The sequence below is a fragment of the Mustelus asterias genome, chromosome 27, assembly GCF_964213995.1.
Source record: "Mustelus asterias chromosome 27, sMusAst1.hap1.1, whole genome shotgun sequence".
NCBI lineage: Eukaryota > Metazoa > Chordata > Chondrichthyes > Carcharhiniformes > Triakidae > Mustelus > Mustelus asterias.
The window spans coordinates 18,784,908-18,811,991 of record NC_135827.1 but is presented as its reverse complement, the minus strand read 5'-3'; the positions used below and the strand labels follow the sequence as shown (position 1 = coordinate 18,811,991).

At 42.4% G+C, this 27,084-nt stretch overlaps 1 protein-coding gene across 1 annotated transcript in view; it reads left to right on the top strand.

Annotated features, from left to right (window-relative positions):
* The first annotated feature begins 5,584 nt into the window (after positions 1-5,584).
* scn3b (sodium channel, voltage-gated, type III, beta) overlaps positions 5,585-27,084 on the top strand; it is a 42,376-nt gene continuing 20,876 nt past the window's right edge. The window contains exon 1 of the mRNA XM_078199176.1: positions 5,585-6,152. Within this exon, the coding sequence (XP_078055302.1) occupies positions 6,095-6,152 (58 nt within the window). The 5' untranslated portion in view covers positions 5,585-6,094. The remainder of the gene's footprint in view (positions 6,153-27,084) is intronic.

Here is a 27,084-nt window from a genome sequence, read left to right as displayed (position 1 = left end):
TGAAAACAAATATAGATGGACAGTTAATAAATGCAATCTCAGCAGATTCAACCACATCCTAGCAACATATAAGAAAAAAGCAATAATGGAAGTTTGAACCCAGCATAATGGATACATATTTCACTCAGAAGAAAATTCTTTGATGCACAGATTCGGATTCTTTGTCAATTGGGGTTTCTCATTAATGTCTTTTAAGATTTCAGCCATAGAAAATTGCTATCATTACTTGCAGCAATGATCCATGAATTGATTATAGACTTGTCACCACTTCTGTCCTATCTGTCCATACTTCCTCTTAATAGACTAATAACTCAGATGTATCTCATATCTATCGGAGTGAAGACACTAACATCAAGCTTATACTGTTGCAAGCTGACTGCAATGTATTCTGATTTACTACAGGGGAATCTACCTAATAAATCCAATGGTCTGGCATTGGGCAGAACACTGAAAAGTGGGAATTGTTTAATATTGAAGACTTTATTGCGCTTGTCAATTATTTTAGTCAAAGGTAGCTCCTGATTAAAACTTAGAAAAATAAAGTTTATCTATTAGTTTCAAGTAAGGCTTACATTAACACTGAAATGAAGTTACTGTGAAATTCCCTGAGTCACCACCTGTTCAGGTCAATGCACCTAACCAGCACGTTTTTCAATAATGACAAGATAATATTGGATAATCTCATAAGACCAGGCTTTGTAGCTGTGGAGATGCAAAGGTTTAAAAAAAGAGTAAAGCTCATCTCCTATTAGGGTGATTGAAACTGGTTCAAATTGTTAGGATGGAATTATTTGAATGGTAACAAAAGAAAGAAACAAGGTTTGCAATTATCTCTCCTGTCCATTAAGAAAAAGTAACTTGGTTTTGCTTCAGATATGTGCAAACTACAATCTAGCCAATATAATTTAGTGCCTATACAAATCAATGAGAATAAATGGAACACCCTTGGTTGCACAGTTGGCAAAGTCAGAATTTAGTTGAATCATACACAGTAGTTTTAATTTTGTGCTCAGTAAAACTGTTACAGTGAGTCTCAGTGTCTCTGAACTATGACATTAGTCAGGGTTTCCAGCTTAAGTAAGTGTTACTTATTCCAGAAAGTGCACCAATGGGAATGAGAAGTAAGGACCGGGTTGGGTTCATCTGACATACACCCATTATCCAACACCTTGCAGCCATTTACTGTCTGGACATATTCATGTCAAAAACAGACCTAGACTAGAGTTTGGCAGCTAGCTAGTGGCTATGGAGTCACGGCTTGTCAGAACATCATAGGAAATAGAAGGATTAGGCCATATGCCCCTCAGCCTGCTCGACCTATCAATAGGAACAAGGCTAAAAGTTAAAGTTTATTTATTAGTCACAAGTAAGACTTACATTAACACTGCAATGAAGTTCTGTGAAATTCCCCAAGTTGCCACAGTCCAGTGCTTTTCGGGTCAATGCATCTAACCAGCACGTCTTTCAGAATGTGGGAGGAAACCGGAGCACCCGGAGAAAACCCACGCAGACACAGAGGGGGAGGACATGCAAACTCCACACAGACAGTGACCCAAGCCGGGAATCGAACCCAGTTCCCTGGCGCTGTGAAGCAGCAGTGCTAACCACTGCGCTACCGTGCCGCCCCAACACTAATGCCACTTTCTTGCCTGATCCTTCTATTCCTTGATTCCATTAGAGTTCAAAAATATATTGATCTTGGCTTTGATTAGAAACTGACACCATTAGCAAACAGGGTGGGGGGAGAGAAAGATAAGTTAACAAAAATCTTTAAAAAGTGTGAGAATATAATTGAACATTATCGTCACATTTCACAAAATGATAAAACAAATTACTAACCGCTGTAGGTATATTTCATTTGAAGCTTTCACTGAGGCACTTTCCATCACATATTCCAATATTATCTTGTCATTACTGATGTCCTCCCATGTCATCAGCCTTGCCAAGAGTCACAGCTGTAAAATTATTGCCTATGTCTGCTCAAATAATAAAATATATTTCAAGAGGTGAATAGAAGTAGAATTGGAGAAACAAATGAAACATTTTTTAAATATCATGCTGAAGGTCTCTGGGATGGCAAGCCTTAATACCAATAGCATAATAAATATTAAATTAGTATCTCTGATTCTCTAGTGTTGGGTTCCAATGACACTAAAAGAAACACAGTACGTGTTCCAAACATTATCCTTATTCCTATTTTGAGTGGATTTTCCTGCTGAATAAAGATGGCTGCTGCCAAAAGGTTGGCCCTTTGTCTCGGAGTTATCCCCGACAAAAGAACAAAATTATTATTTTCTTAGCTTTTGGAATGTCACATTCCATTGTACAAACCCCTTGTAATCAATGAAAGAAGACAAAGTGCATATGAACGGGATTCTCCATCCTGAACTGTCACAAAAGCAGGGATTGCTGCCCGGGTTCAACTCCGTCCTCTGGTCACTGTCTGTGTGGAGTTTGCACGTTCTCCCCGTGTCTGCATGGGTTTTCTCCAAGTGCTCTGGTCCTCCCATAGTCCAAAGATGTGCGGGTTAAGTGGATTGGCCATGCTAAAAAAATGTCATTAGTGTCAAGGGGATTAACAAGGTAAATATGTGGGGTTCTGGGGATAGGGCCTCGGTGTTGCAGGCTTGATGGGCCGAATGGCCTCCTTCTGTACTGTAGGGATTCTATGACATCATATGGTCTTAAATGCAGGAGACGGAAACTCGTTATACTGTAAGAGATGCCAATAACCAGCTCATCTCTTTTTCCTAAGGAAGAACAATAGCATTCTGGCCAAAAGCACAGAAACTGATTGTTAAGCTCTATTAACCATGAATAGGTCATGTCACATGACTCAAGTCTCTTGTCCTTTGGACAGTTTTGACATTACATCTTTGGATTCCACAATCAGTGTGCTATTTTAACATCCAACTGATAAGCCACAAAGACGTCACTCTTCCGGACATAACAACATGCTCATCGAGCTCACTCTGCTGGAAGATTTTGTACCACTGCCGACAGAACTGACTCAATCTCTGCATACATACTTCATCTTGAGGTATCAACCCCAATTGAAAATCCTGAACTCCGGTCTTCAGCCAGCTGACCTTGTAAAATAATTTCTTATTTGACTCTGGCTTTGGACTCTGGAATCCACTTGAACTAATATTCATTTTCCATGGTCCTCATACTGTAAAACTCATTTTCTCTACCCACCACCTATGCCTGTGTGTGCAGAGTGGGACATTGCTAACACACCTTTCACAGGTTTTGAATGTGGAAAATAAACTAACCTTCTGAGTTAATCCTAACCTGGGTTTGCTGTGGATTATTAGTAAAAATTGGATCACTAAAACCCGAGGATCGGCAAAGCACATCACCACCTATCCTTTAAAAGAAGCTCATTCAAAACACCTTCTGGTTACAGACAGGTGGTTAAGAGGAAATCAGTGCAGTTTGACAGTCTCTCTCCAGTCCATAACACTGGGCACTAGGGCAATATGGGTTTAGCTGAGGAGGTAACTATACGGGTATCCCCTGCAGCATGGTCCTTTACAAAGTTAGTTGTGTGTTTAACGTGACTGCCATAGATTTGAATGAAGTGATAAATAATATGACTGCATAACTAATTGCATTTATATCCCATTTCTGTTTTTTAAATGCAAAACATTTTGTAAATAACCCCCAGAACATCTATCAAAGCTATATTCAACTAGAGTGGTAAATTCTATCCAAAATCTTAGTGTATCAATAAATCTACCGACATCTCTTTAATAGTGAAGGCAAATCTAGAAACTTGGAAGAATTTCAGCAAAGGAGACTGTTCAGTCCATCATGTCCTTGACAGCCAAAACAGTGCTATCCAACTTAATTCCACTGTTCAATGTTTTGTCTGTATCCCTGTAGGTTACTACAGACCAAATGCGTATGCAAGTGTTTTTTAAATGCAGTAAAGGTTTCTGTCTCTACCACCTTTTTGGGCAGTGGATTCCAGCCTCAGTCACCCTTTGGGTCAAATAACTACTCCAATTCTTTCACTAATTACTTTAAATCTATGTTCCTTGCCCTCTGCTAACAGAAATGGCTTGTTACATCTTCTGGTTCTCAATAATAATTGGACTAGGGTTGACAGCTGTGCTTCAGTTTAAGTTTATTTATTAGTGTCACAAGTAGGCTTACATTAACACTGCAATGAAATTGCTGTGAAAAATCCCCTGGTCGTCACACTCCGGCGCCTGTTCGGGTACACTGAGGGAGAATTTAGCATGGCCAATGCATCTAACCATGCTTGAATGTGTTCCCAAAGATTTAATCACCTGATTTGCACTCAGACTCCAGCCATTAATCAGCCAATCCATCCATCCATCCATCCATCCACCACCAACCAGAAATCAAATATACTAATTGTTCAGTTGGATAAAGCTTTACCTTCAACCAAGCTTTTTTTCAATATTTCTATATCTGGTAAAGAAAAATGTTCAAAGCAAAACGGCAAAAACACGTTGATTTTTCTCCAAGGTTGCACACCCGAACCTCTCTGCACACACAGACTGTAAAGGTGGTGGGGGGCGCTGGATAGAGAAAATGAGTTTCACAGTACAAGAACCACAGAAAATAAACATTAGTTCAAGTGGGCTTCAGAGTCCAAAGTCAGAGTCCAGTAAGAAATTATTTTACAGGCATTCGAGGTCAGCTGGCTGAAGACTGGAGTTTGGGATTCACTTTTTCAGTTGTGGCTGTCACCACAAGATAAAGATTTATCTTCCAGTTCCTGGAGAATCCAGGCCAATCCTACAAAGTGGACAAGCCCACTTTAGACTCAAAAAAAGTGTATTTCTTGCAGGCTGGTGGACGGGCAAATGATACATTATTACTTGGCACATGACTGTAGTACGACAATGAATGTGGCACCCCAGGATATACATCCCTGTAACAATTAGTTCCCACCTCTTTACGAATAATATTACAGTGTAACATAAGTCCTTCCTATCCACTCTAAATAAATCTAACTGGTTTCCAGTACACAGTACAAAAGTGGGCATGACTTAGTCCTATTAGACCTCGGTTCATAGCCAGTGCAACGTAATTCCTATTTTGCAAGCAAGTGTCAATATGAATAAGGCAGTTGATGTCTGAGAGCAAAGCCTGTGGCTTCCACTGACAAACAGCTGAGACCATGCTTGCTGTTGTTTTGCTCGTCTCCCCCTGGGGAACTCCATTAACTCTGGAATAGGGTGCAGCATCACTGACAAATATCATATTGGTTGGTGTGGATTCAATATTATCGACAATACAGCAGGACTAATTCAAAAGACTGATAAATCCACCACTATTGTTTAGCCTTCCAATTCACACACTGAAAAATAAAATGTTGTCTGGCTTTAAAAAAACAGGTTGGCATTTTATTCCATTTCATACTATTTCCAAAGGCGGTGTTTGTTCCATTCTGCCTTGTAAATACCAGTTCAGACACAGACACCCACTTTAGCTGGCCACAATTTGCCAACGCATGCGTGTTTGTGTTGTTGCCCATTCCAGAAGGAAGGTGGAGTAAGCGTGGGAATGTTAACAGAGAAAGCGAGACAGACAGGCGGCACTGAATGAAACAGGAGTCACAGGCAAGCCAACCAGGCGACGCTCACTCGCTGCCTCCTTCAATTCATCAAATCTGCTAACATCCAGGTCGCAGAAACAAAAGGGAAGACATCCTTTGTTCTCACCTGAGCATCCGCTGAAGAAGTAATGAATAAATAGTGGTTTGTTTCTGGGGCTTCCCTGTGCCCAGCGGTGATCAATTTGGAGTCTCGTTGTGCGCTTCGCTTGGCGCTGTCTGTGGTGCTGAAATCCCCAGTGAAAGGACAGCGACTCGGGGGAAACTCAACACAAAGGGATCAGACGCCGGTGGATGGGGAAACCTGTTGGAGAGGGCAGCTTTAAACCACCACCAGGGGCCATTGTGTTGCAACCCCCGTTCGACAGCTCGAACCGACATCATTCCATGAGTTTTTAGCGCATCGACAGACGGGGAAAGAGTTTCCAATAACACAGCTACAAGTGGATTCCGAGCAAGCTTTCAAATTCAGCTGTACTCGCGGTCTGACTGTCCCTCACCATGAGGAGTTGGTGGCACACCTCTCTTTATTCTGTTCCATTGCTCATTATGCTGTTCGGTAAGTTTCTTTTTAATGAAATATTAATCTTTCTTTATATTACCGTCCATTGCATTTGGTTTCATTAAAGCATTAGGAGACGGGAGAAATTTAGAGGATTTGTCAATGAAGAACAAGAGGTCATGGTGGAAAATTAGGTACATTATTTTTTTTAATGTATTGTAAATAGGACAAAGCAATGCCTCTTTTTCTTACGATAAGTATTAGTGTGATTGCATAATTAATCCAATATAGTATAGGTTCAGATCCTCAAACAATTAAACTTTCAAAGATGATGCTAAGTGCCTCCAATATCGATTTTTACTACTGTTTGCCATCATTTAATGTTTTAAATAGTGAGTACTGTTGGCTTAATGGGAGTGGGGAAGCAGCGCTGGTGTGCTCCGTGTAAGAGGAACACCAGTTTCTGAAGCAGCCATTAACCCCACCTAATTTCATCTACATTTGCTTTCGCGTTTACCAGATTCATTCCTGTCCCCGTTTGGAAAGGACCTCCTTGTTCCGGTTTAATATTAGGTGCCGCGCCCCGCCCCGCTGTGTGTCCAGGTCAACAACTTGTGTGATTTGAAACAACTTGGCCAAAGGCTTGTCCAATGAAGTTTCAGAAAGTGTCGAGGGGAAAAGCAACTCTCCATAATATCCATAATAGCAAACATTGAGTTTGGCCTTGAACTTGAGACACCCGCATCAAACACCACATAATCATTTTTTTAATAAATTAGCAAATCAGATATAAAAGTCTGACTCCTATGAAAATTTAGCAAGATACCACAAGTACGTTTGTAGAACAAATTACCTTAATCTCGGATCACATTGTGGACCCAGATTTTGGGGAATTCTGCGCCTGCTGTCAGTCTCCCCATTCAGGGTTCAATAAGAGGTGGAAACTGCGCTTGTGTGACAGGAGTGCAGCTCTTCGTAATGTTTACTGGAGCATTCTGCCAGTGCTGGGATCTGGTATTTCCCATCTCCTCACCCCTATCTCCCCCCAACCCCACCCCATTAGCACTCACTAACCCCCATGAACGAACAGCAGAACTTAACCAAAAGAGCAGACAGAATAAACATGTGTCAATTCCTTGGAAATATTTTTTTTGGGGGGGGGGGGGGGAAGTAGTGAGGGTGAAATCCAGTAAAAATACTTCAGGTCACAATTTTACACTGCACCCTAGATGGGTTCTGGGGAAGGGGTGGGGAAGTGTAAAATTGCATGGACGAGATTCCCTCCAGGATTCAGCCCACCTGGACCAAGATGCAATTTCACAGTAGGGCAGGCAGGGGCTTGGGTGCCCCAATCAATGAAGGACCTTAAGTAGCTACTTAAGGGCCTTGTCCCACCCAGCCTTAATGTTTAAACTGGAGGGCACTAATTGGATCAGGACAACCTCAATCTCAGGCAGCAAGATTTGTGGTGCCCTCCCCACCCCTGAAACGGAGATCCGACTGGCTGAAACATCTCCATGGATGGACAGAAGTCTCACTTGCTGCTAATCAATGCTCTTCAGAGTGTGAAATGGCAGTGAGCTGGTGTGGCCAGTGGGGAGGCACTCACCATCTTGAAAATTCAGGCCTAAGTTTCAAGAATACACAGATCAAATTGGCACAGTGGCCCAGTGGCTAGCACTGCTGCCTCACAGCACCGAGGACCCGAGTTCAATTCCGGCCATGGGTCTGTGTCAAGTTTGCACGTTCTCCCCATGTCTGCATGGGTTTTCTCCGGGTGCTCCGGTTTCCTCCCACACTCCAAAGATGTACAGGTTAGGTTGATTGGCCATGATAAATTGCCCCTTGGTATCAGGGGCATTAGCAGGGTAAATATGTGGGGTTATGGGAATAGGGATTGGGTGAGATTGTTTTATGATTTGGGTTTGCTTCAGACACGTTTAGACTTCTTGGTTTAATAACATAGACAACCCAGTGATTCCTACAGATTCTGAAGGAATACAATGACTCCCTCTGTCTGACCTGCCACCTGTTGCTCTTCCACTCCTCCTCAACACAAATCATATTTTTAATGTCTGCTATGTAAGCATTAAATAAAATCTAATGCTTACCAATGAATAGTGTACAATAGATTAGCGTTATATTCAAATTATAGACATATTGGCAGGCACTGGCAGTTGAGGGTGTGTAATTCTCCAAACCAGCATTTGGATTTTTAAACTGTCTGAGAATTCCAGCTCACTACTTTTCCAATGCTGGTGGCTATTCAGAATTAGACGGACAGCCTGACATCGCCACATTACTGATAACTCTGCTTAACATAGGAGCTAGTGGTCTCTGAATTCATTTTGGTGCTTCACAAAAGATGAGCTGGAAGTAATTGCTAGGAAAAGAAAAATATTCGCATGATTTAAAACTTATTTGAGTAACGGAGGAGACATTTCATTTATTCTATTGCGATACTCTGAACCACAATTTTCTGAATTTTAAAAATATAAACCCGTTATCCCAGATTTTGTGTTATTCAAATAATCTCAGAGTGTTTCCAAATAAAAAAGCCAGCACAGTGATACCATCTCATGAACACTCCATGTCATTACTAAAACTGGCTGAAATACAATACCGATATTTTGACACTTTTCAGTGTAAAACTGGACTTTTTTACATACACAAGAATTTAATGCAAATTCAGTAGCCTCTAAGCCTGAATTTCTGCTGGCGAATCCTTTTCTGAAATGCCATATTCACATACGGGGGTAAAGTACATAATTGACTACAAGGGAAAAGCAGTTTATAAGGCAACATATAGGACTGTGCCATATTCTGAGCGACCCCAGCAATTTAAATAAGACCAACTGTCTGTGTGGAGTTTGCACGTTCTCCCTGTGTCTGCGTGGGTTTTCTCTGGGTGCTCTGGTTTCCTCCCACACTCCAAAGACGTGTGGATTAGGCTGATTGGCCATGTTAAATTACCCCTTCGTGTCGGGGGAATAGCAGGGTAAATACATTGGGTTGTGGAGATAGGGCCTGAGTGGGATTGTTGTTGGCGCAGGGTCGATGGGCCGAATGGCCTCCTTCTGCATCATAGTGATTCTATGAACCTCCACAGCGAGTTTTCTGGATGGGATGATGCAGCTCAGTACGGCAAAATGGACTAAATAATTACTTTAATTTCTGATTCAGTAATGTCTTAAGTTACAGTACTTATTAAATTAAGTGTTTAATGTGGATATGATAGAATCATAAGAACATAAGAAATAGGAGCAGGAGTAGGCCATCTGGCCCTTCGAGCCTGCCCCGCCATTCAACAAGATCATGGCTGATCTGAAGCGAATCAGTTCCACTTACCCGCCTGCTCCCCATATCCCCTAATTCCCTTATCGATCAGAAAACTATCTACCCGTGATTTAAACATATTCAACGAGGAAGCCTCCACCACTTCAATGGGCAGAGAATTCCAGAGATTCACTACCCTCTGAGAGAAGAAGTTCCCCCTCAACTCTGTTCTGAACCGACCCCCCCTTATTTTGAGGCTGTGCCTTCTAGTTCTGGTTTCCCTTCTAAGTGGAAAGAATCTCTCCACCTCTACCCTATCCAGCCCCTTCATTATCTTATATGTCTCTATAAGATCACCCCTCATCCTTCTAAACTCCAACGAGTACAGACCCAATCTGTTTAATCTCTCCTCATAAGCTACACCCCTCATCTCCGGTATCAACCTGGTGAACCTTCTCTGCACTCCCTCCAAGGCCAATATATCCTTTTGCAAATAAGGGGACCAAAACTGCACACAGTACTCCAGTTGCGGCCTCACCAGTGCCTTGTACAGTTGCAGCAAGACCTCCCTGCTTTTATATTCTATCTCCCTCGCGATAAAGGCCAACATTCCATTCGCCGTCTTGATCACCTGCTGCACCTGCAGACTGAGTTTTTGCGATTCGTGATTCTATGCGAATCATAGAATCCCTACAGTGCAGGAGGAGGCCACTTGGCCCATTGAGCCTGCACCAACAATAATCTCACCCTGGCCCTATCCCCGTAATCCCACGTATTAACCCTGCTAATCCCCTGACCCTAAGGAGCAATTTATGGCCAATCCACCTAACCTGCACATCTTTGGAGTGTGGGAGGAAACCGGAGCACCCGGAGGAAACCCATCCAGACACAGGGAGAATGTACAAACTCCACACAGTCATCCAAGTTCACAAGTTCATAAGATATAGGAGCAGAATTAGGCCATTCGGCCCATCGAGTCCGCTCTGCTATTTGATCGTGGTTGATATGCTCCTCATCCCCATTTTCCTGCCTTCTCCCATAACCCTTCAACCCATTACCAATTAAGAATCTGTCTAACTCCTCCTTAAATTTACTCACTGTCTCAGCATCCACCGCACTTTGGGGTAGCGAATTCCACAGATTCACAACCCTTTGGGAGAAGTAGTTTCTCCTCAGCTCTGTTGTAAATTTGCTACCCCTTATCCTAAGACTATGACCTCTCATCCTAGAATGCCCCACAAGAGGAAGCATCTGCTCCACGTGCACTTTATCCAGACCTTTTATCATCTTATATACTTCAATTTGATCTCCCCTCATTCTTCTAAATTTCAGAGAGTATAGGCCTAAACTGTTCAATCTCTCTTCATGCGACAAACCCCTCATCTCTGGAATCAATCTAGTGAACCTCCTCTGAACTGCCTCCAATGCCACTACATCTTTCCTAAAATAAGGGGACCAAAACTATGCACAATACTCCAGGTGCGACCTCACCAATGCCTTGCGTAGTTGCAACAGCCAACAACCCAAGGCCGGAATTGACCCGGGTCCCTGGCGCTGTGAAGCAGCAGTGCTAACCACTGTGCCGCTTGAGCCTACATCTTAGTTCTCAGTCACATTTTCCAAATGATTCAGAAAGAGAAAGGCAGAAGAAACCTTTCAAAGACATTGAAAATAGACAATACTCATCCCCAGGTGTGAGGAGAAAAAACTGGTTTGAGATTTGGGATGTATACACTTCATCAGAAGCCACTTGCCATCTTGACTTTGAAATATATTGTCATTCCTTCACTGTCATTGGGTCAAAATCCTGGGACTCCCTCATATATGGACTGCAGCAGTTCAAGAAACCAGCTCACCACCATCGTCTCAAGAGCCATTAGGGATGGGTAATAAATGCTCGCTGAGCTAATGATGCCCACACCCCTTGAATGAATTAAAAAACAAATTGCAAAATAAATGACAAAGCAAAAAAGGGGTGGGAGGATAAAAGTGACATTAGATTTAACATCCAAACAGTTTTCTTTCACGAAGCTGGTAAGAGTTGGAACTTGTTGCCTGATTAAGATTCAAAAGAGAACAAAATCCTCTTCCTCATGAACTGCCAACATTCAGGCCATGCAGAGAATTTACCATATTTTCAACAATCATTTTAAAAGATTGTGGTTCATTAAAAAGCATCCATTTTGTGGAATTCAACACATGTACATATTGCAATTAAGGTTTCACCATCAACTTGGCAAAAAACTTCATCTCATTAATATTTCTGTCTACAAAAATATTATTGATTCACATAGCAGACTGACAGATTCTCAGAACCAAGATAATGAGCTACAATTAATTTATTTTCTAGCATTTTCTTTCACCATGATAAGAGCTACAGAATGTCACGTTTAACTTCAGCAATTAATATTCTAGAAACTTTTGAGAACGTTTGCCTCATATCTATTTTTAGACAACATCCAATTAATATTTCTTGAGCTCTGTAACATGATATTTACTGCATTTATCTAAACATCATATTACTTTAACAAAACTAATTTGTACCCAGCTTAAGATACGTTTTTTGATCTGGACTATAGGTTATGAAAAGATATATATGTTACAGTGTAATATCAATATATAAATTAAAATTATAATTAGAAGGCAAAATTAAATCAATTGTATGCCAATTTTATGTAGAAATATTAAGTTAAAAAATACACAATTTAAGGGGAACCAAATTGGCTACAAATTGCCTTTTCACATCTGAAATCTAGTTTGAAATTAATATATCTTAATGATCTAGATCTTGGTGTGCGGAGACAATTTCAAAGTTTGCGAACGATACAATACCTGGGCATATCAAAAACTGTGAGAAGGACAATGTAGAACAAACTAGAAAGGTTGTGGGGAGGGAATCATGATGAGGTGACTGAGAGCGAGGAGGTTAGCCCGCAAATAGAGAAGGATTGTACACAGTGTAAGAGGGAGAATAGACGGGTGATGGAGAAGGGGAGAGCTCAGATCAAAGGTTTGAGATGTGTCTATTTTAATGCCAGGAGTGTAGTGAATAAAGTGGATGAGTTTAGAGTGTGGATCGATGCTTGGAAGTGTGATGTGGTGGCCATTACGGAGACTTGGGGACAGGGACAGGACTGGATACTTCGGGTGCCGGGTTTCAGATGTTTCAGAAAGGACAGAGAGGGAGGCAAAAGAGGGTGGGGGGGGAGAGTGGCACTGCTGATCAGGGATAGTGTCACAGCTGTAGAGAAGGTGGAAGCCGTGGAGGGATTGTCTACGGAGTCTCTGTGGGTGGAAGTTCGGAGCGGGAAGGGGTCGATAACTTTGCTGGGTGTTTTCTACAGGCCGCCCAATAGTAACAGGGATGTTGAGGAGCAGATAGGGAAACAGATCCTGGAGATAACAGGGTTGTCGTGATGGGAGACTTTAATTTCCCAAACATCGATTGGAATATCCCTAGGGTAAGGGGTTTGGATGAGGAGGAGTTTGTTAGGTGTGTTCAGGAGGGTTTCCTGACACAGCATGTGGATAAGCCTACAAGAGGAGAGGCTGTACTCGATCTGGTACTGGCTAATGAGCCTGGACAGGTGTCGAATCTCTCAGTGGGGGAGCATCTTGGGGATAGTGATCATAACTCTATCTCCTTTATGCTAGCATTGGAAAGAGATAGGATCAGGCAAGCTAGGAAAGTGTTTATCTGGAGTAAGGGGAAATATGAAGCCATCAGGCAGGAGATTAGAGACGTAAATTGGAAGGAGGCATTCTCGAGGAAAAGTACTGAAGTAAGGTGGCAGATTTTCAAGGAATGTTTGTCTGGAGTTCTGCATGACAACGTTCCGATGAGACAGGGAGGTGTTGGTAGGTTACGGGAACCGTGGTGCACGAAAGCTGTGCTGAACCTAGTGAGAAAGAAAAGGAAAGTGTACAAAAGGTTCAGAGAGCTAGGCGATGATAGGGATCTGGATGAGTATACGGCTTGTAGGAAGGGACTTAAGAAAGAAATTAGGAGAGCCAGAAGGGGTCACGAGAAGGCCTTGGCTGCTAAGATTAAGGAGAACCCTAAGGCGTTCTATAAATATGTGAAGAGTAAAAGGATGAGATGTGAAGGAATAGGACCTATAAAAGGTGAAGGTGAGAAAGTCTGTACAGAACCAGAAGAAATAGCAGAGGTGCTTAATGAATATTTTACCTCGGTATTCACGGTGGAAAAAGACCTAGGTGGCTGTACTACAGGATTGAGGCGGACTGAAAAGATTGAGTATGTGGACATTAAGAAAGAGGATGTGTTGGAAATTTTGAATAGCGTCAAGATAGATAAGTCGCCAGGACTGGATGGGATGTACCCCAGGTTACTGTGGGAGGCAAGGGAAGAGATTGCAGAGCCTCTGGCGATGATCTTTGCGTCGTCGATGGAGACGGGAGAGGTTCCGGGGGATTGGAGGATTGCGGATGTGGTTCCTATATTCAAGAAAGAGAATAGGGATAGCCCAGGAAATTACCGACCGGTGAGTCTAACCTCAGTGGTTGGTAAGTTGATGGAGAAGATCCTGAGGGACAGGATTTATGAACATTTACAGAACATTTAGTATGCTCAAAAGTAGTCAGCACGGCTTTGTCAAAGGCAAATCATGCCCTACGAGCCTGGTGGAGTTCTTTGAAAATATGACTAAATACATTGACGAAGGAAAAGCGGTAGATGTGGTTTACATGGACTTCAGCAAGGCGTTCGATAGGTCCCCCATGCAAGACTTCTCGAGAAAGTGAGAGGGCATGGGATCCAAGGGGCTGTTGCCTTGTGGATTCAGAACTGGCTTGCCTGCAGAAGGCAGAGAGTGGTTGTAGACGGGTCTTTTTCTGAATGGAGGTCGGTCACCAGTGGAGTGCCCCAGGGATCTGTTCTGGGACCCTTGCTGTTTGTCATTTTCATAAATGACCTGGATGAGGAATGGAGGGATGGGTTGGTAAGTTTGCTGATGACACAAAGGTTGGTGGTGTTGTGGGTAGGTTGGAGGGATGTCAGAAACTGCAGCGTGACATAGATAGGATGCAAGGCTGGGCGGAGAAGTGGCAGATGGACTTCAACCCGGATAAATGTGTAGTGGTCCATTTTGGCAAGTCAAATGGGATGAAGGAGTATAATATCAAGGGTAAGACTCTTAGCAGTGTCGAGGATCAGAAGGACCTTGGGGTCCAGGTCCATAGGACTCTTAAATCAGCCTCGCAGGTGGAGGAAGTGGTTAAGAAGGCATATGGTGTGCTGGCCTTCATCAATCGAAGGATTGAGTTTAGGAGTCGGGAGATAATGATGCAGCTTTATAAGACCCTCGTCAGACCCCACTTGGAGTACTGTGCTCATTACAGGAGGGATGTGGAAATGATTGAAAGGGTGCAGAGAAGATTTACAAGGATGTTGCCTGGATTGGTTGGCATGCCTTATGAGGATAGGCTGAGGGAGCTCGGTCTTTTCTCCTTGGAGAGACGAAGGATGAGAGGTGACCTGATAGAGGTGTACAAGATGTTGAGAGGTATAGATCGGGTGGATTCTCGGAGGCTTTTTCCCAGGGCTGAAATGGCTGCTACAAGAGGACACAGGTTTAAGGTGCTGGGGAGTAGGTACAGAGGTGATGTCAGTGGTAAGTTTTTCACTCAGAGGGTGGTGGGTGAGTGGAATCGGCTGCCGTCAGTGGTGGTGGAGGCAAACTCGATAGGGTCTTTTAAGAGACTTCTGGATGAGTACATGGGACTTAATAGGATTGAGGGTTATAGGTAAGCCTATATATAAAGCCTAGGTAGGTAGGGACATGACCGGTGCAACTTGTGGGCCGAAGAGCCTGTTTGTGCTGTATTTTTTCTATGTTCTATAAAAAAGACATAGACATTGTTTAAGAAGGGGAACAGAGACTTCCCCGGGAATTATAGACCGGTGAGTCTCACTTCTGTTGTCGGCAAGATGTTGGAAAAAATTATAAGGGATAGGATTTATAGTTATTTGGAGAGTAATGAATTGATAGGTGATAGTCAGCATGGTTTTGTGGCAGGTAGGTCGTGCCTTACTAACCTTATTGAGTTTTTTGAGAAAGTGACCAAGGAGGTGGATGGGGGCAAGGCAGTGGACGTGGTATATATGGATTTTAGTAAGGCGTTTGATAAGGTTCACCATGGTAGGCTTCTGCAGAAAATGCAGATGTATGGGATTGGGGGTGATCTAGGAAATTGGATCAGGAATTGGCTAGCGGATAGGAAACAGAGGGTGGTGGTTGATAGTAAATATTCATCATGGAGTGCGGTTACAAGTGGTGTACCTCAGGGATCTGTTTTGGGGCCACTGCTGTTTGTAATATTTATTAATGATCTGGATGAGGGTATAGTTGGGTGGATTAGCAAATTTGCTGATGACACCAAAGTCGGTGGTGTGGTAGACAGTGAGGAAGGGTGTCGTAGTTTGCAGGAAGACTTAGACAGGTTGCAAAGTTGGGCCGAGAGGTGGCGGATGGAGTTTAATGCGGAGAAGTGTGAGGTAATTCACTTTGGTAGGAATAACAGATGTGTTGAGTATAGGGCTAACGGGAGGACTTTGAATAGTGTGGAGGAGCAGAGGGATCTAGGTGTATGTGTGCATAGATCCCTGAAAGTTGGGAATCAAGTAGATAAGGTTGTTAAGAAGGCATATGGTGTCTTGGCGTTTATTGGTAGGGGGATTGAATTTAGGAGTCGTAGCGTTATGTTGCAACTGTACACAACTCTGGTGCGGCCGCACTTGGAGTACTGTGTGCAGTTCTGGTCCCCACATTACAGGAAGGATGTGGAGGCTTTGGAGAGGGTGCAGAGGAGGTTTACCAGGATGTTGCCTGGTATGGAGGGGAGATCCTATGAGGAGAGGCTGAGGGATTTGGGATTGTTTTCGCTGGAAAGGCGGCGGCTAAGAGGGGATCTTATTGAAACATATAAGATGATTAGAGGTTTAGATAGGGTGGATAGTGATAGCCTTTTTCCTCTGATGGAGAAATCCAGCACGAGGGGGCATGGCTTTAAATTGAGGGGGGGTAGTTATAGAACCGATGTCAGGGGTAGGTTCTTTACCCAGAGGGTGGTGAGGGATTGGAATGCCCTGCCAGCATCAGTAGTAAATGCGCCTAGTTTGGGGGCGTTTAAGAGATCCGTAGATAGGTTCATGGACGAAAAGAAATTGGTTTAGGTTGGAGGGTCACAGTTTTTTTTTTAACTGGTCGGTGCAACATCGTGGGCCGAAGGGCCTGTTCTGCGCTGTAATGTTCTATGTTCTATGTTCTAAGTTGGTGGAGTGGGCAGAGAGATGGCAAGCGAAGTTCAATGCAGCGAAGTGAGATGATGCGTTTTGGTAGGAGGAACATGCAGAGACAAAAGAATTTTACCCCTTATTTTCTAAAGGGGGAGCAGAAGCAGAAGGACCTGGGTGTGAATGTGTATCGATCATTGAAGGTGGCAGAACAGGTGGAGAGAGCAGTTAATAAAGCATATAGTATCTGGGCTTTATTCATAAGGGCATAGAATACAAGAGCAAGGAAGTTATGCTGAACTTATACAAGACACAAGTTAGACCTCAGCTGGTGTATTGTGTACAGTTCTGGGTATCACACTATAGGATGTGGAGACAGTGCAGATAAGATTTACGAGAATAGTTTCGGGGTGATAATCTTCAGTTATGAGGATAGATTGAGGAGGTTGGGACTGTTCTCTTTGGAGAGAAGACTAAGAGGAAATTTGATAGAGATGTTCAAAATCATGAGGGGGCTGGACAGAGTAGATAGGGAGAAACTGTTCCCATTTGTAAAAGGCCTGAGAACGAGGGGGCACAGATTTAAAGTGATTTGCAAAAGAAGCAAATGTAAAGCGAGAGAAACTTTTTCACACAGCGAGGGCTTCGGGTCTGGTATGCACTGCCTGGGAGTATGGTGGAGGCAGATTCAATGCATTAAGGGGGCATTCGATGATTATTTGAATAGAAAAAATACAGAGGAAGGCAGAGGAATGGCACTAAGTCACAATGTTATTTGGAGTGCCAGTGCAGATACGATGGGTCGAATGGCCTCCTACTACGTCATAACAATTCTGTGACCTTGTGATTAAAACTGAACACAAAATGGTAGGACAAAAGTCTTCTACTGATGTGTGAAGGGTGTGATACAAATCACATTTGGATAGTCTTAAGCCCATTTCCACTGGATGTAGTTCTACACCGAAAACAACATCAAGTTTCTCCACATTGATAAACTGCAGACAAGCACAGGAAATTGTCAATGTTAACATTTTGCTTTTTGTTACAAATTGTATTCAATGGTAGTTTAGGTTTAGGGTCAAGTTTGGGAAGTGCTATACAATAGTAAGATAACAAATGGAATGTTTTATCAAATTACTGCCAAATTGGTTATGTCATGTCTCTTTTTATATGTCAATTTCATGGATTTGAGCACAGAAATGGGGAAATTGGTTTTTTGCCAATTACCTCGTAGCCTCTTCCTGCTTTGCAGGCTCAAACTGGTTCTATGAACTTATGGTACCCAAAGCAAATGGCATAAATCCCGCAACAAAATTTCAAGATCCTCTCGGGCATTTATTTATAGATTCAATGCATAAATTAATGCTGAATGTCTAAAATTGATTCTTATTAAATTGTTGAGTAAGCCAATTAGCAGCAACCTGACCTATTTTATGATTTGATTCAGCAACTTTAGCTTCCTATTCAGAAAACAGGAGCAGAACCTTTCTATTGACAGCCAGCAAAGCATTTATAAAGACTGCCATTATGATTTCTCTACACTTATAAACAGAGCCAACAATCTCTCCAAAAATTGTGGGCGGCTAGGAGAGGCTGATCCCTGCAATGGAGCTAGCCAGGTCACGAGTGCAGAATGCAGGTCCTGACACGCACCAACCCATACTCTTATCCTACACTGATGAAAACTGGGGGCACTGGGAATGGGGCCAGAAGTCCAAGAATTGGGTTCCGACTGCCATTTAAAAAGTCTGTGTTGCCTGGGATGGAGCATTTGAGCTTTTAGGAGAGACTGTATATAGGCTTGGATTGATTTCTTAAGAGCAGAGAAGATTGAGGAGGGGGGGGGGGGGGGGGGGAGGGGACATGATTGAGGTGTATATGATTATGACGGATATGGACAGGGTGGGTAGGAGTCAAGGGCAGAGGTAGAAGATTCTTGACGAGCACAAGAGTCAAAGGTTATTTGGGGTCTCTGAAAGTGGGGCTGAGAGCACAATCAGATCAGCCATGATCTTATTGAAGGGCTGAACAGGCTGATGAGGCCAAATGGCCTACTCCTGTTCCTAATTTGTAAGTTCAATCATGCTTTTCGAAAGGAGATGGAATAATTGCCTAAATAGAAATAAGATACAAGGTTATGGAAAAAAGGTGGAGGAATGGGATTAAGTTGTCCCTGCAAGAGTCAGCACAGATACAGCAGGCCAAATGGCCTCCTCCTGTTCTGTAACTATTGTATAATTCTATAACGCTCTCAATATTTGTTATTGTCTGATTAATTCTGGTAATGATAGGTAGAATTTTCCTTAAATATAGGAGAGCTTATCCAACGTTTGGATGGGTTTCAGAACTAATTACTAACAGGTGGTCCTGGTCTTATGACCTTTTAATTATGTTTTAACCAGTCTTGGAAACTTTTGTCTTTCCTGAGCAAATGATTTATTCTTTCCACCCTCTGAAGTCACGCTGTGATTTTGACAAATTGGTATATGGACAAATTGATACATCCCCCTAGACATCAAAAAGATGTTGATTATCACAGTATTAGAACAATGCCATTTGTGACATTAGGAGAAGCTAGCGGATCAAAGCTTAAATAAAAGAAAGGAAAAAAAATCATGAAAATAGTAATTAATTATTCAATTATTAAATAAACATTTAAACATATTTTTGCTCTGGCTTGCATTTTTTATACTCTGATTCTGACCATCTTTTCCTGTTTTTATCCTTTTTTCTATTCAAGCTTTGATCCAATTGCGTCTTCTAATGTTACAAATGGCATTATTTATTCCTGATTTAGTTTACTTTACAATATTTACTATCCACATCTCTTGCACTTTCACAGATCTGCACTTCTGAATGACATATCACAGGTAAAATGTTGTGTCTAATTAAGTGAGAATGATAATCTTTTTAGCTCTGCAAGTGTAAAGACATTTGACTTATTTATATCATTGAATCAAAGCTGTCAAGCCTAGCATGGCTTTTGTTTAACACAAACATAGGTGTTTTCTCAGTTGACTTACCTTGATGCCTACGAAAGCAGGCACTGCAAACCTAATTAACTTACCAATCCTTTCCATAATAATACTCTTCCCTGTAAAATTCTCTATTACACAGAGCAGCACTGTAATACAGAGCACCAAACCATGAACTCATCTCACTGTTTCCCATTCAGCGATCTTCTGACCTTAGTCAATCCATCATGGTTTCATGGAATCATAGAATTCTACAGTGCAGAAGGAGGCCATTCGGCCCATCAAGTCTGCACTGATCACAATCCCACCCAGGCCCTATTCCCACAACCCCATGTATTTACCCTAGCTAGTCCTCCTGATACTAAGGAGCAATTTAGCATGGCCAATCCACCTAACCCGCACATCTTTGAAACTGTGGGAGGAAACCACAGCACCCGGAGGAAACCCACACAGACACGAGGAGAATGTGCAAACTCCACATAGACAGTACGCAAGCTGGGAATTGAAACCGGGTCCCTGGTGCTATGAGGCAGCAGTGCTAAACACTGTGCCATTGTGCCACCCTTCAGTCAAACACATTGAAGGGACATAGAAATTGAAGCAGAATTTCACAGACAAAGAAGGAACAATGTGGTTGACACTCTCGCACCTCTGAGCAACCTGTTAAAGGTCATTATTTCTTCAGAGTATCCATTGCGTTTTCCCAACCTGCAAGAGCCATCTAGGCAGTCACAAGGGCTGTTGAGTGCCAAGATGGCAGCTTAGGTTTCAGGGACTTTGCTCCGGTTGTTTTAGTAGCTGTTCGGCCCTCCAGCCCTTACTCCTGACACCCCTTCAGGCCCCCACCTAATCCCCATGGTCCCCAGCTGCTCCCATCCCTCTTTATAACCCCCAAGATCCCTTCATGCCAACTCATGACCCCCCCACCCGAACCTCAATTTCTCCTCATGCTCTCATGCCAATGTTAAAGCCACTCACCCAGTTTTCATCATGGGGAGATATCGGGGGGGCGATTCTTCCAAAAAAATTCTAAGTGCTGAATTGGCGGGAAAAATGGTGTATTTCATGATTGTTTTGTTAGTGGGAGCTCAGACTCGAATCTCCCACACTCTGTGCAGAGGTCACAATTGTGAATATCATTAAAAGCTCATGGGGGGACGGAGCCTATTGACACCCGAGTCTGACAGTTCCGGAATTCTGCGCATGGACAGTGGCCCCGAACTATCAGCCTCCCGTTTGCTGGCCAGCACAGGATCCTCGCACTTCAGCCGCTCCACCTCCCCCAGAGTCTGATCATGGCTCCCTCGACCATTCCCAGGCCAGCCCCGATGCACCACCCCCCCTCCCCAGGCCCGGAGCGCCCCGATCTCCAACATCACCTCTCTCAACAGTGACGATTCCCCCCGACCCCCACCTCGGCAGACCCCCCCCCCCAAAGGGAGGCAGACTCCCCCGGCAGACCACTCCCCCCAGCCCACCCCGATTACTGGCCTCCCCCCAGTCCTGATTGATCCCCATGCAGAGTGGCAGCGGGCCCCTCCCACCCCCACCAATCGCCCCGACCCTGAGGCCCCCCATTCACTCCAGCGGGGCCTCCCGCTAGTTCCCCAAAATTGGGGAGCTATTCTAAACCCTGCCGGAGTGAAATTGTATTGGTCAGGTGGGAGACGCTATCGGGCCTGGAGAATTCAGTCCCCGGCCTGATAATCACATTACAAATAGATTTAAATCATTTACCTGGTCTTCCCGCTGGTTTCCAGTGTGGTCCCGACCGCGTCTGCTCTCCAGCGGTGGGAGACACGTATGCGTCGGGAACACATGTGCGAATCGGCACACATGCACGTATCCCAACCCGACCCACCAAAACATTAGCGGGACGGAATGGGACAATCGCCCCCCAGTAGTGAAACCTCTAATCTAATACATCTGTCAGTCATACAAACTTGATAATGAAAAAACTCTCTTTTATGAAACACATTCAAAGCTTTTAAATCTCAGGTCTCTAATGAACACAAACTTCTAATCAGATCCCACATCAAAGATAGCAAATATTTTAATAGCCATTTTAAACTATCAAACTGTGAACTCAGAATGCACTGCTGAGTTTTGACACTCAGCCAAGCATGCAAAATGACAATATAATAACCCCTGGGAAATTTCGACAAGAGCTCTATTGAAACATCATGAACAGATGGTAATTTTTTTTATAACCTCCACCAGATGTCCTGTCAATCTAAAAAGTTCAGCAGACTTAAACTTTGACAACATCAACCTCTTTTTCATTACACTTAAATAGACCTCATTCACTCAAGAGCATTTACCATCAATTCATGACATCTACACTGCAGAAATAGACCCTTGGAACATCCAAAATTGGGCCTTTTTGAACTCAATACTCAACTCATATGATCCTGCTGAGATCAGGTTTCTGTCCTGTGTGAATCATGCCCCACCAGCAAAATTTGGCTCTGTCAGAATCATACTGGAACTTCCACATCTGGGTTCTGCCCATAATTTCTAAAGGTCCGCAGAATCTTCCCCATTCCACAACAGCCCAGTCCTAATTGTAATGTTCTGACATTAATTCTCTTTGGACAGATACATAATCTATCCCTCTCGAAGTTTTGTTTTGCAGGTTTTAGTTGAAGTTGCAAGATCAGATTTAACACATGCTCTTTATGCTGTCTGTTAAATGGCAACCGAGCAAAATTGGCAGAAATTTGTTTGAGGCATTTACATGTTGTCCTGTTCATTTAAATCTCCTCAGCCTCTGACTAATACTCACAGAAATAAATCCATGTCCATGCATGTGTAATTGTCCTGGTCGAGATGTGACGGAAAATAAATCCATATCACAGTCAACCTGCCTGCTTTATAAATTTCTACTTTTTATCTATTTGTCAAAATGGATAATTGCTGGGCTGATAAAATGTTTCCAAGTGATCATATGCAAGCTTCTGCATGTTTCTGAGCAGTTAGAAAGTAAACAAAGGTGAATACCTCACACGTCCTGGAATGTAACACTCATTGCATCATAAAAAACAGTCCAGCCAAGCCAACACAATGGTCTCACAGACAAGATGTCTGCCCCAGCCAGGTATGAACAAAGGAGGTTGTTTGCAACTTCCAGTCTCCAATCTAGCGCTAAAGCCCCAAGTGTTACCTGATCCAACACACAATAGCTTTTGACCAGGGGTCTCATTCAACAACCTGAATCCTGTGTCTCCAAGTACAAAAGGAATCCTGACTCCGTATTAAAACCCTCAAGATTCCAGCCCTGAGGAAATACAGCCTTTGTCCAACATATAGGAAAAATGGTGGGTGGTAAGTCACATGACCTCCCCCAAACTGTTAGAACTTGTAATACTGCCCTGTAGACCTGAACTCGGGTAGTTATGCTTTGAAGAGGTTCAGTAGCTCCAAGCGAGCAGCTTGTGCTATCATTTTACGACCAAGTAGGTGACAGCAGAAAAAACTCTGATTCTTATCAAAACTGAAAACTACTGGATTAGAAGATTGTAACTTGTGTCTTCAAGACAAACTCAACTCCATGTGCTTTCTACCCTGGGAGAAGTCTCACTTCTGTAAAGACGGATCACCCTGAACAGTCAATCTCTCCTCTGAAGGAACATTCTATAAGACTTTTGATTCTGAAATCCGGACACATCTAAAACATTATGTTGTATTTTATTATGGTCTGGACCTGAACCTTTCCTGTCCTTTATGCCTCTTTATATTGTATGAGTGTTGAAGGGAGAAATGTTGTGAAACCCCTCTCCCGTGTGTGTGTAAAAATAAACCAACCCCTTTATTTTAACTTACCTCGGGTTCGCTGGGCAAATTATTTAATCGAGGATTGGTACACTCCAAGGTCAAGGGTTGAGGAAAATACACCACCATTTACAAAAGGGGGAAATTTAAAAAACTCTAAGTTCATGGATGGGTAGTGAGGGGAGAAAGCAGGGCTGTTTAAATTAACTCTCCTCCAGTCGGTAGCCGTAATCAAAATAAACACTGCAACATACCTTAATGAGACTATACCTGGGATATTCTATACAATCTGGACAATAGACTTTAGAGAAGGATGACATGGCAAACTTCCATTTATGAAAGATAATATAGTCATGCAACAAACAAATCCATTTCATAAAGCATGTTTCCAATTGGCACACCTTTGCTGATAAAGAGGCCAGGCCATAAGGGGCAGGTTTTTGATTTGATTTATTATTGTCATACATATTAGTATACAGTGATAAGTATTTCTTGCATGCTATACAGACAAGGCATACCATTCATAGAGAAGGAAAGGAGAGAGTGCAAAATGTAGTGTTGCAATCATAGTTATGGTCGAGAGAAAGATCAACTTAGTACATTGTTAGAGAGTTTAACAGAGTTAGAATGAAGTTCTGGAAGCATAGAACGAGAGTAAAAGGAGTAAAAGATAGAATTAGAAGGTATGCTGGGCAAAGCTTGCAAGAAGTCGTCTCGCTCCAGCACCATCTTGAGAAAAAAAAGAGGCCGTATGAGGCAGATTCTGCCATAAGTGCCACACATGAAGCTACCGTGTCATTATTGGCAGTTGTCTTTGGGTTGGCATCTGTTGCCAAGCCTTTTTCACCAATGGATTTTGTGATGGTCAATGCCAGCCCATAGGAGGTGTAGCCATTTTCCTCTGTTGTCAGCTAGTTTCTCCCAGGTGCAATAAGCAATGTTCAAAGCCTTCATGCCAATTCTTGAAGTGGAGGAATAGAGACAACACTAAAGGATTCAGGAAAGAATGACATGAAAAACTGCAGGTTTTCGCTTCATCAGTTCTACAGAGACGCTGAGGAAAATTAAATCTATTCGGATTAAAAGAAAGGAAGGTTAAGAGACTAAAGTAAAGGATCAAGGAGTGGAAATAAGCCTTTGTGATCAGGATGAATCAAAGAACATCAATGGGTAGACTGCAGAGAAACAAGTGATGAACTGTTGGGACCAAACTTAGTGATGTTTTACTTCCCTTATGACTTTAACTCCAGTGGTGTTCAATACCCTGAAAGCTCTGAAGATCTTTGATTTGTTATACCAAAGTTAAAGACAAATAAGATTAAAATTCGTTGCTATTTTCAAGTAGGCAATCGAATTTTTTTTGTCGGTTGTTAATTTAATATACTTACCTTTAGTAATCTTTAAATGAAGTAAGATAATGGCACAAATTAGTGGATCTGCGTACTGGATGGTACAGATTTCTATCTGGAGTTATCCACACATGACCTTGTTTGGACTGTCTGCAACAGGCCTGGAATAGAGACAGTTATTTTCCTATTGAGGAGGGAAAATAAGAGGGCAATTACCCTCAGGTCATTTACATGCTTTATGTAACCATGACTGAAAAGTGATGTTGGCAGAGATCCAGGTCTAAGAGATGGTCTGCCCTTCGGCCCAGAGAATAAGGTGTGGTGAGACACAAGATAACATTTTTTTTAAAATCAAAGAAAAACATGTTTAATAATGATTGGTTTAGTATATCTAGCTATCTGTGAAAGGCAGTGGAGGCAAACACTCGGGAATAATTCAACGTTGTAATTCCATGCTGGGAGAGTTTAGGGTCTTTATTGGTCAAAATGAATCAATAGACATTCCTAATTGTTTACTCATGTCCACACGTGTCCTTAAACATGTTTTTTAAAAAAATTATTGGAATTAATTATGCATAAATCTTCTTATGCTACTTTTCATTGAACTGAAGGTTCGGTAAAAGCAATGCTGACCAAGATTTTGGAAAAAGAAATCCCGGAAAATGCTTCTGAAAAAATAAAGATGTTCGAAAAAAATAAAAATACCCAAAGAAACACTGCAATGGAAACATTGATCAGTGTCCAAATGCATTTCCCCAGCGGAAAAGGGATGACAGGAATCATGTACTGAAACCCACTTCGGATGAAAGTTCCAATAGTTTTTTCATGTCATCCTTGCATACTCAGAATGGTCAAAGAAGGTTTTTATTTAGACCCGTAGTTCATCAGTCTATCATATGAATGGAAAATAAAGAAATGCATATTCTAAATAAAGATGTCTTTGACCCATATAACAAAGAATAATCTATTACATCTAAAGCTGGCTCTCTCCGAGGATCAGAGAATGAACAAGGCATAGAGTCATATACCATGAAATGTGTATAGTTAGACATGGATCAAGTAAGGCAATACTTCTGTGGCAGTTTTTAGAATGGTTAATCGTTAAATTTCCAAGTATGGGATTGTACAATGATATTTGCTGTTCTGTCCCACACTAAATAACCAACCACAGTTTTGTCTCCCTGAGCTTATTATATTCCATTTTCTTCTGCAGTACATACAAGGTAAATTGTGAATTGACATTTTGGTTGCGATTAAGGCTAATCATGTCAGCTGCTCGCTCTATTAAGTTAAAAGAGCCTTTGGATCAGAACTCAAAAGGATTGGCTGTAATAATCGATGGATCCAGGGAATTGCTTGGTAAACGTGTGACATTGATTGTCCTATAAATAGAGACAGCAGGAAATCTTTGGGTGGAGAGCTCCTTGTAAAAGTTAGTAGCACTGAGGAAGTGTCTCACAATAAACCAGCTTGAACCTAAACGACCCAGTCTGGATTAATTCTTCCATCGCAGCCACTTGTTGGTAGCAACAATGGTAGCAGAAGATGAGCTTTAAGCTTGGCGATTGACTGTGGAATATGAAGCCTTTTGTCTCAATTCTCTGGGGGAAAACAAGTGTACTGTTGCTGACAATTTAAGTTATGGAATGGTGGAAGGTTGGTGCAAAATTTCAAGTTTTGACTGTCCACCATTTTTTTTCTGACTCTGAACCATATCAGCAATGGAAAGCTGAAGTTGAAATGTGGACCCGGGTTATTTCCATACCCCAAATGAAGCAAGATACAGATTATTATCATTAGCATCCAAAATGACCATATGCTAGCAGAAAAGCTTTAATTAAAGCTGAGGTTTTGAGGAGAATTCGATGAGCTCTACGGCATCTCATTAGACCATCGGGAATACAGTTTCGGCAAGGAGATATGGTATATTATAAAAGAGAAGGCCAAAAAGAGTGGAAAGGCCTCGCAAGGTAATAGAGAGTAAAAGGGAAATAGTAACTACACAACACGGTAATCAGATTGCTCGGGTCCCTTCTTCATGGTTGATTGGTACAGACGATACATTCACAGGTCCTGAACAGCACATAGCAAGTGAGAAGACACTTCACATACATACACTGGGTCAATATGAGGAGCAGATGATGGTAGACACGAGATTGACTGACTAAAAAAACAAGGTAATACTGAGGCATAGGATAATGTGATTTGTGCAAAAAGGGCAACTGCCTAAAGTGGGCATAAAGGTAACATATTTATCAGAAGGGGCCAATGTGTGGAGGGATGTCACCACAACAGGGAGAGCAGGAAAAACCTCTGGTAAATACCAAAAATTGGTTCACCCATAGAATGTTATTGTAACAACC